At 37.7% G+C, this 12958-nt stretch overlaps 1 protein-coding gene across 4 annotated transcripts in view; it reads right to left on the minus strand.

Moving 5' to 3' along the window:
* LOC108756867 (sestrin homolog) overlaps positions 1 to 12958 on the minus strand; it is a 220283-nt gene continuing 207325 nt past the window's right edge. For all 4 annotated transcript variants that reach the window (XM_018500997.1, XM_018500996.1, XM_018500998.1 and 1 more), the window contains 6 exons: positions 11929 to 12099; positions 5472 to 5654; positions 5149 to 5386; positions 4155 to 4420; positions 3223 to 3597; positions 1 to 2681 (listed from right to left, as the gene is read on the minus strand). In XM_018500997.1, the coding sequence (XP_018356499.1) occupies positions 2595 to 2681; positions 3223 to 3597; positions 4155 to 4420; positions 5149 to 5386; positions 5472 to 5654; positions 11929 to 12099 (1320 nt within the window). In that variant the 3' untranslated portion in view covers positions 1 to 2594. The remainder of the gene's footprint in view (positions 2682 to 3222; positions 3598 to 4154; positions 4421 to 5148; positions 5387 to 5471; positions 5655 to 11928; positions 12100 to 12958) is intronic.

Genomic DNA, 12958 nt, shown 5'->3' on the forward strand with positions numbered 1-12958 from the left:
TCATAATTTACTGAAATTGCATCAATTTCAATTTTCTCGCAGGATCTTTTACTCACTGTGTGTACCATTTATAGTCGATCGTTCGCTGAATCGATATCAAAGGATCGTTCACGGAGAACACGTTCATATTCCAAAGTACTGATTATCACGTCCTTGAACGCGCACGTAAATAAATCGATTATCCGAGGCGCGCCCGCGCATACGTACACACACGTGCACAATTATATAATAAAGAGACACCCTAATTACAAATGCTACAGGTAGAATCATCAAACTTCCAATTACGTGCGCACTTCATACGCATTTGCCACGCGCATCACTCTCTCCCTCTCGCTCTTCCTCCCTTTCTTTCGCCGAGTTAATCGTAAATATGCGTATATATGTATCTATATATATATACATATATATATATTCGCTTTTTTATGTGTATGTGTGTATACATATATATAGATATATGCGATCACAGAACACGTATATTTCGCGTGTAATAGTTTGTGCCACGTTCTTTTCGTGTGTATCATGTGTTGTACGTGTATAGGTGTGTATGTTGCGTGTCTGTATATACCTTAACAATCTATTATAAGAATTTGATTTGTTTAAACAGCCTCGCCTCGATCCTCTTCGTACACAACACTTTCACATCGAACAAACGGCATCCCCGCACGATTGCAATCAATAATCGCCGAAGAAGGGACAGGGCTCCTCCATCAGCCGTGCGTCGCGATTCCTATCGCTTTTTATCAAACTTTTCTTTCTCTCTCTCTCTCTCTCTCTCTCTCTCTCTCTCTCACTCTTTCTTTTCTTTCCTTTCTATATAACGTTTCATTAGAACGCTACGCCGAAGGCATCGAAATTCGTTGATAAGCGCCCTCGCGCGCGCGCGTAATATCGGGCGTCGAGAAATTGGTGTTCATATAGAATCGATCAGTTCTTTCAATGGCGCACGCAAAATTCGGATAAAATCCCGAATCACGTTCTCCAAGCCGACACTTCTTTCCTGCTTCTTCAAGCGTAAGCCCTCAGCACAACAATCTGGATACAATAATCTGCTTTTCTTTCGAGACACCAAACGAATTTTCTTCTCGCGTAAAGCTCGACGCGAACGTGACTTTCCATCGCTAATCTCAAGGTGGAAAAGCAGGTTTAGATGGTGCATGGGTTAAAGCGAATTTGCAACGCTCTTCGCGTTCGGCTAAACAACAGCGGCGCATCATCCCTCGGTAAATAAACACAGCCGATAGGCATTTCTTTTCTCCGCGGTCGCGTACTCGTAACATAATCTGCACGCCCATGCACGCGGCTGCGGATCGTCCTACAGTCTAAGGTTTGCTCGACACACGCGTACGATGAATGGTAAGTAGGTACAATTTTATGTTAGCTTTTTCACGGGTATTTTTTTTGATACGGGATAGGTATCGTCAAAATGAAACGAAGATAAAACGCATTACATACATATATATAGATATATACAGAGCGCGAAAGACAATTTCTCGGTCCGACGTTCGCGACGACGCGCGTTGTGTCGCATGCGATAATTCGACGTTCCGATAACTCGAGGTGTACGCCACAAGCATGAGAACTCGGAGAAGTCGAATCAAATCGGATCCGAGGAAAAGGATAAAATCACGACGGAATTAGAGTTAATATATTTTCTTAATTTAGCCTTACGATTAATTTCCCATTTCTCCATAAGTTATCCGACACAAAAGAAGAAACGAAATATCTGCGCGGAGTTTTTTCTCTTGCTTGATATATGAATACATGTTGCAGTGATGCGTTTTCTTCAATAAACCGCGCATAAGGTGGTAATTGCAAACATAAGAATGTGTGTGTGTGTGTGTGTAGTGTTATGTGTCAAGTTAAAAGCGCGATTTGAAAGCTTCTAAGGCGAGAGCAAACTTTTTTTTTTAACAGATCTGAAACGTAAACGAAACGCACAAATAACAGTCTGCTATAATGTCGAACGTAGAAAAATACGAGTGTCTATGTACAAAACAAATTATAAATCTTTCCTCTCCTTGTCATGTCTTCCTGTCTGTTCGCACAATTTCTTCCTCCGTTTTTTATGATCTCTTCACAATCTTCTCTCAAACAAGTGCGGAGAAACACTCCATTCGCCATCAACTCTACTTTATTATTACGCGAATAGACGAAACGTGCAATCGACAATGTTCGTGAGCCGCATGAGAAATAAAGACGCGTTGGTCTCGTCGTTGAGGCGCCATCGGAAGAATCGCGCCAAAAGCGCAGCTGAATGGCCAAATATTATGATCTTCTGTTTTCCCCACAATTAGCATTTTTCTCTTCTTCCTTTTGCTCTTCCACTATCGCCTTTTTCAGCACTCGCTGAAGAATCGCGATTGCTCGCTATCGCCGCAATTCACGAGTCGACGTTGAAGCGGCCTTATGATAGCGCGTGCATATGTATGTGATGTTCTGTATAAGACTCGATGATATCGCGCTTGTCTGCTCCTTCTATGCCGCGCGCATGAAGTCTGCGAATTTACGGCATGGAGCGTGGCGCGAGAAAACAAATCGACAAACTGCAGACTGACAGACAGCGGACAAACGAGGGAGCGACGCGGAACTTCGCTTTAGGTCATATACCGCATCACGGCACGAAGGGCATACAGCAGTTCTGCTTGCATGCGAGCCTCTAGAATCATCAGGTTCACGTGGACCTGAAAAACAAAAGGAAAAGGCGATATTTAACAACGTCCAACAATCTCTCGTTTCCTCGCCTTCTGCTCGTATGAGAATAAATTTTTATACTTTTTGTTTCATCATGATAAAAGCCTTATCATAGATGTTAAATAACTAATTTCAAATGCATAACGCATTTCACGCGAGCTAATCTCAACTTTCTATCACGAGACTGACAGCAGTTATTCGCAACCAAATAATCGGAATAATATCAAGTATTTTAGTATTTAATACAGTCAGCTTTTAAACTTATCTACATAAATTATTGCTTATTTAAATTTCTATGAGATTCATTTGAAATAGGAAATGCAACCTTATTATGTACTACCCGTATGTATAATCATATATTTTAATTTAAAAAAATCAAAAAAGCTAAGCGGTTTGATTGAAGTAGTTTATTTTTAAAAGAATTATATTATTTATTTTTAAAGAATTATAAAGAATATATCTCGTTTGTTTTTTTCAATTAAATTACTTTAGTCAAGTTAGATCACACATTTGAAAGATAATTCTACTTACCTTTTCACTGTGTTTGAATTCCCTCATGACGCGATCATAATCCCTCTTTGTAACGCGCTCCGGATAGCAAACGGCGCTCTTGATGAAAGTTTTGAGGCTACGCTCGAGCAATTGATTCACCTCATTGTAATCGTAATCGTCATGCCTGATGCCGAACATACACTGTATATAGTTCCAGATCGCCCGTCTAAAGCGCGACGTATCGACCTTGTTGTGCGTGCCCATAGTATAGTATGTCAAATTGTAAGCGGTCTTGAATTTGTCGTCGAGAAGATTACCGACGTCATTGTACAGACGATTCACCAAGGAGTAACCATGATCATCCCAGGAGTAGTCCTGGACGCGGAAGGTCGGTATGTCGTTCAACTGACCGCGCTAGAAAGACGAAAAACATCGAGTCAATAAAAAAAGAAAGCATCAAGAGATGAGAAAATTTATCTTAAAAAGTCTCGCAAAAGATGTATAGAGTCATGTTAGGGAATGAAAGAATATCCTACGAGTAGCAAAGCTCGTACTCGGCGAAGCGACTTTTTTTATTATCATTAACGCCTGGCGTAAGCGTTGTGCCCCGCCTTCGTAGCCTATCTTAAGTCAGCCAATACACAACGTCGTCGCGCGGTAAATATTCATAGTAGTTACGCGAGCGGAGCCGTAAGCCGTACGCGCCGAGTACAGGCAGTCAGCTTAAATATTCATGGATGAGCTACACGCTACCTTGAAGTCTTTCGGTTCTAATCCATTACACACTACTTAACTTAGACGTACAAAAACAACGGACGCGCGCGAGGAATCATCGCCACGTTGTTGAATAACATGAGGGTCGCGCTGACGTTATCAACATAAATGGACGAACTCAATTAAGATACGTAGTATCTACGGGTTAACTGTTTCGTCGTTTCTAACACAGTAAAACTGGCGCCGAAGAGGCTCACCTTGGCGAAATCCTGGTAGATGAAAGTGGGATCCTCGATGAATAGACCGATATCGGAGTCGAGGACCGAGCTGCTCCTTTGCGGCGCTGCTGCCAGCTCGGCCGATTGCGTCTCGACAGTCTCGAATCTCTTAGAAAGCTCCTCCTGCGTGATCTGATAGGACTCGGATTTTTCCGAGAGACGCTTCATACGTTCCATCAGAGTCTCCACTCCGACTTCCTGCTCGCCGACTATGCTCGGTGACGACGGCGGCGACGGTAAATTTTCTATAAATCGTGACAATTTCAATTTATAGTTTTATAAATTTTTTGTCAATGTTATATATAGATGTTCGAAAAAGCGAACTTACACACGAAAAGGATGGTTTTGCTTAAATATCTAAAAATTTAGCTACATACAGATCTGAAAATAATTACGTAAGACTCAAAACACTCTAGTTTTTAAAATATCAAAATCTTTTACAGAATTGCACAATCATTCAGACACTATCCAACTGGCTGAGTCTCAAAAAGAAGAATTGATCACCTCACAGAGAAACATTATTGATACAAACACACGATGAACACTGAATGCATCTATCTCATATTTCGAAGTAGTATGTATAGAAAATGGCTAAAAAATTAGCCGAAACATGTTTGCGAGCGATTATTAAAATTTTGTAACTATTTATTCTAATTAAAAGTCAGATACTTGACTAAACACTAACATTGATATTTATCGCGCACTTTCTACAGCGCTAACTCCCAAAACCATTAAGTTTGTTACTAGATTAATTTGACAGAATTGTTCATCATTCTTACGTAAATTATTATTTTCATCAGCCAACAAAATTATTTTCAGATCTGTCTAGAAAATTGTCGACACTTCAGCAAAATTATTCTTTCCATGTAAAAACGGATAATTTTACACAATTCATAATCATCGTTAGAAATATAATATTCCATTCCTTTTGCTAGCAAATATTATAATAAATATTATAATAAATATTACGTACCAGTCTTGCCGTCTCCGTTAGGGATCTTTTTAGGGCTCGTGAGCTTATCTTTGGCAGGCGGTATCTTACTACTATTGTCCTGGATGTTCTCCTTATAATGATGACCGGTCACGTTATCCAATTCCTCGTTAATTCCACAAGAAAATACGAAAGAGGACAACGAATGGAAGTGGGCTAATAGAACTATCGCATGGACAACCTCCGCTAAGGACCAATTATCATCGCCCTTAGTCAATTTCTGAAAATACAAACATTTGTATTGCATCACCGTCCTCGAACATCATGTGAATTCTATGCATGAATTCGAAATCCCGCGCGCTTACCTCTATGTGCGATTTATTCAGGAGCCACGGTCTATGAGCTAGGATCTTGTTGATCTCATAGAGATCTTGCAGCTTCCCCGGAATCGATCTAAGGCCTTGGAGCCATGAAGGGTCACCGCCCTGAAGAAGGAATTCTCCCTTCTGCAGGTTTATAAGGTAGCTACATTGGTGCCTACCCGCAGCCTGAAATTACATTAAGATAGATCTCCAAACCTGTTCTCGTCAATTTATCTCTCTCTCGCATCATCCACGACGCTTAATGCCACCCTCAGACAACGTTTCTAACGTAATCGTCTCCCCTACACTGAGAGATTATTATCTACTAAATCGTACATCATTAAAAGGGATCGTACAAATTTTTCGATGGTTATCCGAAAGGAGTTGTAATTCTCTGACAAAGGAGGATCTGAAGTGAAAACGCGTTTTTAAAAAATTGCAAAACCTTCTTGTCCATATCAAGAATGAAAAGCTTCAGACATCCTTTAGTCTACTCAAAAATTAACAATCAATATAAAAATTTTTAAGTCACCAGATATTAATCACTTGACAGGATAGAATTTACAGAAAAGAGAAAAATAATTAAGTGTTATACAATATTCCAGGACCAATCAACTTTTTTCCAAATACATATAACATAAATGCAGTTCAGATTAATGTATTTTTACCATCATTTCGACAATGCAGGACAGCAGCGTTGACAGAAGTACTTTGACGGAAAAGATTTGCGTTAATTCTAACTGTATATAAGTAATACTTAACTTGATCTTTTCTACTTTTCCTGAAATCTATTATTCCTGTCAAGTAATTAATTGATCTGATGACTAAAAAATTCTCACACTTATTGTTAATGTACGAAAAAAATTTCTTTCTACATTCTTTAGAGTGGAATCTCATTCTAAAGAATAAACTTTCACTCTAAAAGATTGCAAAAATTTTGTCACTCTTTTTCAAGAGTGACAGAATTTCACTCTCTAGAATCAGATTTCGTTCCAAAGGATTTAGAGAGTGAGAAATCTGAAGCTAAGATTCTTAATACGAACACGAAAGACTATCATTAGCGACAGACCGTATTTTAAAAGCGCGTTTCTATTTCTGGTCTCCTACCATTGCGAGCAACTCGCTAGTTTGATTGAAAACGCAATTTAAATACGTATTAAAGAGACGAGATCCATATGCGCGATAAAAACATTTCATATGATTCAAACAAGCGTATATTTCGGATGTATTAAATGCCGCGTCGTGTAATGATGTAATATAATTATAGCGTAATCAATGCGCACCCCGCGCTACATAATAAATCAACTAATTTATGGCCGTTAAGCTTCGAGCCGGTGCAGGCCTTGTAATCTCGATTATCACGCTTACCTCAGGCCCGTACATCACAATAAGCAGATACACACAGGTCTGCAGAACTAGCACGCAGATAATGTCCATCGATAAGACACTACCCGTAGGGAAATAAGGGTCGAATAAAAACGACGGGCGCAATTTTGCCCCGCGAGAAATTTCTATTCGCGTATTGAGTGCCGGAGTGGCGGCGTCGCCGTGCATTATTGCCGTCGACGCACGTGTATTCGCGCACATGTGTACGTGCGATATCGCGCATCGAGCGCACGATAAAACGGTAGGTTTCCCGTCCCACGAAATTTTCGAGGACGAGCGCCGGAGTTATTGGCTCGATTTCGTGGGGAGGCCGTAGCGGCTTGCCGTATGCATTTTTCAATAACAAATTTCGACCGGCGATAGGCGAATTGACAACGACGTGATGATGCATCGGAGGGTAAAATTGCACGGAGGTCGCGGCCGCCAATATCGCGCGTTATCACGCTCACAATCATTTCCAGCACGTGACGAACAGCAACGTCCGTTTTAAGGATATACGCGCCACGCTCAATCCTGCATCCCCCAACGAATGAATAAATCCCGTGACCTTCCATAGAGATTTTCACGTTCATCGGTTTTATAAATTAATAGCGATGAGATTTTAACCAGAGACACATTTGTTCGCGAGTGTAGTTAAGGCAATAATGGAACCATCGATATCGATGTTAAAATAAAATGCGTTAAAATGTGTATCATTAAAGATACACAGAAGAGTCACGAGCGCTTAACATTGGGCATTTACCATTTTAAGTACGCTAATAGTCTCGTTACAATGTATTGCAATAGACGTTAACAGTGAAAAATTTAACTTAATGATGCGGTTAGTCGTATTTTGTTGAAAAAGAAACTATTTTTCCGAAAAATTTAATATGGGTTTTACGTAGTGAAAAAAAAAACACGCTATTATTTGAGGTGCTATTATTTAAATTATCTGACGTGAACTCGACGACGATCTATTTATTCCCGCGTGGCTAACTTCGCAAAGCCCCGCGGGCATGAAACGCGTCAGTTTAGCACCCCTGACTCGTCATTTCGCCAACCCGGCGAGAATCTCGCGTGGGCGTCGGATGCAGCACGATCCTGACAGAGTCGACAGAATCGATCGATCATCGTGACAGGACATGGTAATACCACGGCTAAAGGGGCGGAAGAGCGAGCGCGAGTGAAAAAAAAAAAGCGGGATCGAAGGAGAGAGAAACGATGGCGGAAGAGAAGAGAGTGAGATAATAGGGATTGGGACGAGGTACGCAAACAAGACATGTGTTTACTGTGAGAAGCGGTAGATCGATCGATTCGAGAATCACGATAAGAGCGGAGTTCGCCAAATACATTTTCGCCTACCCTCCTCAGAATTCAGTCGGGGATCTCCCCAGGAAGTATCTTAGCGTGCTTTCCTTATTAATAATCGATCGTTGAGACTAACGTCAAATTCATCAATTACGGAAATTTGCATTACTTATCATTTCACGCAACGATCCACGAGTCATTAATTATCGTGCCTTGCGCGAAGAAATTTACCGGCAGGTGATACCGATCTCTATTTTTCACTCGATTATCAGACGGGGATTGGGAAGATGATAAAACACTGAAAGTAAAGGCATTATCGCGGCGACGAGAATAACAATATGTGCGAACGATGATTGGCGAAAAACGCGCGTTTATAACATCTCAGACAGTTCGATATCGCCATATCGATGCTTCAGTATTATTTGTGCAATAATTATAAATAGAATCGAGATACTTTTGTAAAAAGCAATTTTATTTCTTTCCCCAGAAATAATATACTGTTATCGTATATAAGGTTTACGTTCCATCGTAAACTTATATCGATGCAATTCGCTCCTGATAATAACTGTAATAAGTTAACGTTTTTTTTTCTACGCTATATGCATACCGTCTTTGAAATAAATGGACGGCTATTAAGCTCATTAAAATGACTGATATAATCAATATAAAATTATTGATATAATATGGTAATCAATGTTTTCGTATGTTGATAATAGCAACAATTTTATACCTGCATTAATTTAGAAGATATATAAACGCAAAACCGAGACAATGTGCTTCACGATAACAATGATAATTATCTTCAAAGACTTTTCTGTGTATTTCCTTTAATAATTTATTCTGCATGCAAACTGTCTGATAGCTAAATGATTAATAAAATATAACTATATAATAACACAGAGAACAAATCAATACAGAATCAACTGCATTTCATTATCATTTCTATTTTTAAATGAAAAATATTGATATGAATTTTTTAAACAGCTATCCCCTATATAATGTTATTAATTTCCAGTGTAATTTCCAGTGTAATTTTTCATGAGTAATCCAAAATGATCGCAAATCACATTTCGAAGAAACAAGTACAATGTTTACTAGAAAAGCTGTTTTTCAGATACCTTATCATTTTATCACATTCGCGCGTATCATCTAATAATTTACTTCGTCCTTGTCCGCACATCACTCCGTTTTATCGAGATAAAATATTTCTCGATCGATACACTGCGATGATAGTTTGTCTATCACACCAGTCTACTGACGTACTTCTCGAGATATCAAATTAAGATTACTAAAGTTCAAGTCCCGAGATTACGTGAGAAAAACGCGAAAAGTGCGACAGTTAAATATAAATCGATTAATAAATTTTTAGATCAGTCAAATATATCACGACATTATTATTAAGTAAATATTTGAATAACGTAACGTTCTCGATTCGAGTTTTGAGGAAGTAATAAAGAAAATCTCTGTCTAATATGTGAATTGTTCAAATCAGTTGAGTACAGAATCAAGCTCGCAATGGCTCACAATGACATCCGATCACGACTATGTATCATTCAAAGGCGGAAGCTGTAACCTCGATATTGTATCCTGTACAGATAGCAATTTTACAGTCTAGTATGGAATTTTGTAATAAACAAAGTCGGCTGCGGCCGCAAATGCTCGTCAAACAGCCGTTAACTCGACAATTTAGAGCAAACCAGTTTGCGGAATCTGCATACCTGCTCTCGCGCTTACATCGCATATCTAACAACACTATAGTCTCTCTGATCTTATACTTTATATATGCATTTACGGAAATATATTGTATATTCAATCGCCAACCGTGCATTAGCTAATACGAGTAGTACTACAGAGATAGCCTACAGAGAAGAAGTAAGATCTTAACTTGAGAAACGAGTTTCTTTGACAAGCCGTCTTAATTTTGCAAGAAATGAAAATGCGAGTTAAAAAAAAAATGGCAAGATATATTTAATAAACTCGCTTTGAATTCAATTGAAGGCTGATTGTGAAAAACAACAGGTTTCTCGAATAACGCGGAAAAAAATATTCCAAAATACTTGCTGAAAATATTTCTAAGTTGTAAGATATCCGAATATATTTCGGAGACCGATAAATATTTGAAGATGGCATAAAATATTTAACGATTTCGGGAGAGCGATAAAAAAATCTTGCGATCTTAAAGATGCATATTATTTTTCATAATTCAGCATATTGCGAATTTATTCCTACAATGCAAAGTAAAACCGGCAAATCAATTTTATCTTTCCACTTGCGCGCGTTATCTAGACAAGCCTGTTTCTCGCACAAAATTCGTATTCTGAGCACTGAATGATAAATGACTCATTTATTTAAAAATATGAGCTTGTCAAATTCTTATACGCGAACCTTCGATTCGACATTCTCCTGCGTTTTATTTATAGTCCGTAAAGTACTTATACGCAATGTAAACAAGCTTTTCACTATAAAAATGTAATCATTCATAGAAAAATGAAAAGGCTATATCTAATTCGAAAACAGAACATTTATCTTACTGAATGTTTTTTTTTTTTTATGTCTCAATTATGACATAACGCGGTTACAATTGAAAGTATGTTTTCAAGATGATTCTTACGCGTGTATTTCTGCATGTTCAAAAGATAAGGTTATATAATTTCATACAACAAATGGCATATTTTCATACTGCACAAATAGCTAAAAGTAATGCAAACGAATGCGTAGATTACCGAGTAAAGATCATAAAGGAACAGTCAATGTTATTTTTCACATCTTCACCAATTGCTTTTCACGAGAACATGTGCGGCATTACGAAACACACACGCGCTGCATTTACTCAGTTTGCGATAATCTTTGACCCGGTGACCCGCTGTCGTTCATCAAGAGTGATCTGGGAACTTAAGAGAAAAAAATGAAGACGCATCATCAACGCGAAGAAGAGTAACTTAGCTGAGTAACAATTCTCTTACGCGCTGTTGAATATACAAATTACATTCAAAAAGCTAAGCATTTAATGAAAAAAAAATTTCCAAGAGCTTTTAAAAAAAGAAACTTATTTCATCTCAAATCTTGCAGATTAATGAACTAAAGTTTGAACAAGATAAAATCCTAAAGTTAACGCCAGTATACATCTTTCAATCGCTCCAGTTACCTTCCATTGTCGATTTAATTAAATGTATATTAAAAAGTCGTAGGAATATATTTAACCTGTAAGTTGTAAGTGAGTCCCTGGGATATTTTCCTAATTTTTAAATAGTGCAACAATTTGGAATAGTAATTTTATGTTTCGTTATCTTATATTTGCCGCAATTTTATTTTATTCACAAGGCTAATTATTGTATTTGTATGAAGTTCATGTGTTGTGACTTTTTTGTATGGTGGAAAATTGTTTAATATCTTCTAAAACCAATAACATAAAACTTTAGTGGGGGTCTTAAGGACCCCCATGCTCCTTTCTTGTGAAAAATCAATTAATGAAGTACAAAAAAATTTATCTCAGATCTACTATATACATATACAGGGTGTCCCATTCATCACCGATCGATCTACTTTTTGAATAAAACTCAAACGGTTGAAGTAATCTTGATAATTTTTTTTTATTTAAATGTACAAACTTGGGAGTTAATAATGGAAGATGTTATTAATTTCCCATCTGTCTAGATGACATATGTGAAGTTTGAGGTTAATCGGTTTGACGTTTTAAAAATAGCGCAAAATTCAAATCGACCGGTGATGAATGGGACACCCTGTATTACAAAATTTTTATAGAAAACAAGAAAGAAAAGAAATTTACCATAATGGCAATGAGATGTCTGTAGTCATAAGGAAGTGGACCGTCACCCCGAAGAACGAATTGCTGGGTCCGAAGAAAATGTTCCAAATACGATGGATGGGAGGACATTACCCTCGAAACATGATCGAGCCTGTTGTTCTGTAGAAATGCATCCATCAACAAGACATGCGTCTGTAACAATCAAAACACATTGCTGTAAACAAAAGCGTCACGCAGACACAGTAGATTAGATACGATAGCAATCAAGCAAAAGAGATTTCAAAATATTTAACATCACAAATTTAAGAAAAAATTACAAGAAAATGAAGTTAATTAAAAATAATGACAGTTATACACACTCCAGATATGGTAATCTGTGAGACTTGCTTGCTGCACTTGATTTCTTTGACGTTATCAACATTGGATTGTTATCAATTATTGCTATGATTTGAGACTGCTGAGATTGGCTTGAATATAGTCGAACGTTCAGTTTTGTATATTATGTAATAGATACAATCGAAATATATGTGTATATGATATAATCGCACCAATTACCGCGCATTAAACCTCTTAATTGCCTGGTTTTTACTCTATGTTTTATTTGTTTTAATTAAAAATACTATTTTCTTAAAATGAAAATTCATTTCACAAAATCTCCGATCACTGTTTGTTTGCTCTTTCTCCTCGAAACGCTAGAAATCTATTTGGGTTCGAACTCTTATTGTGAGGAGTTTTAAGGTAAAAAAGCCTATCTTTATATTAGTATCCACTTTGGTATCCACGCAATAATTGGCTAGCTCAATCATGTTGTTTGATTCTAGAGTTATTTGTTCGCTTCGACCTCGAGTTTTCGGCATTAGAAAGTATATAGTCACGTTTTCACCTACGCGTCACATAACGATATGAATCGCTTTATACGTATATATACATATACAGAGTGTTTCGGAAATCGAGATACAATGTGAAAAGAGTGATCCTACATGAAAAAATATTTCAAAAACGTAGAATAAAAAATTTATTCATGTAAAACTTTTGTTTTCGAAAAAAAAAA

The sequence above is a fragment of the Trachymyrmex septentrionalis genome, unplaced genomic scaffold (genome assembly GCF_001594115.1).
Source record: "Trachymyrmex septentrionalis isolate Tsep2-gDNA-1 unplaced genomic scaffold, Tsep1.0 scaffold13, whole genome shotgun sequence".
Taxonomy (NCBI): Eukaryota; Metazoa; Arthropoda; class Insecta; order Hymenoptera; family Formicidae; genus Trachymyrmex; species Trachymyrmex septentrionalis.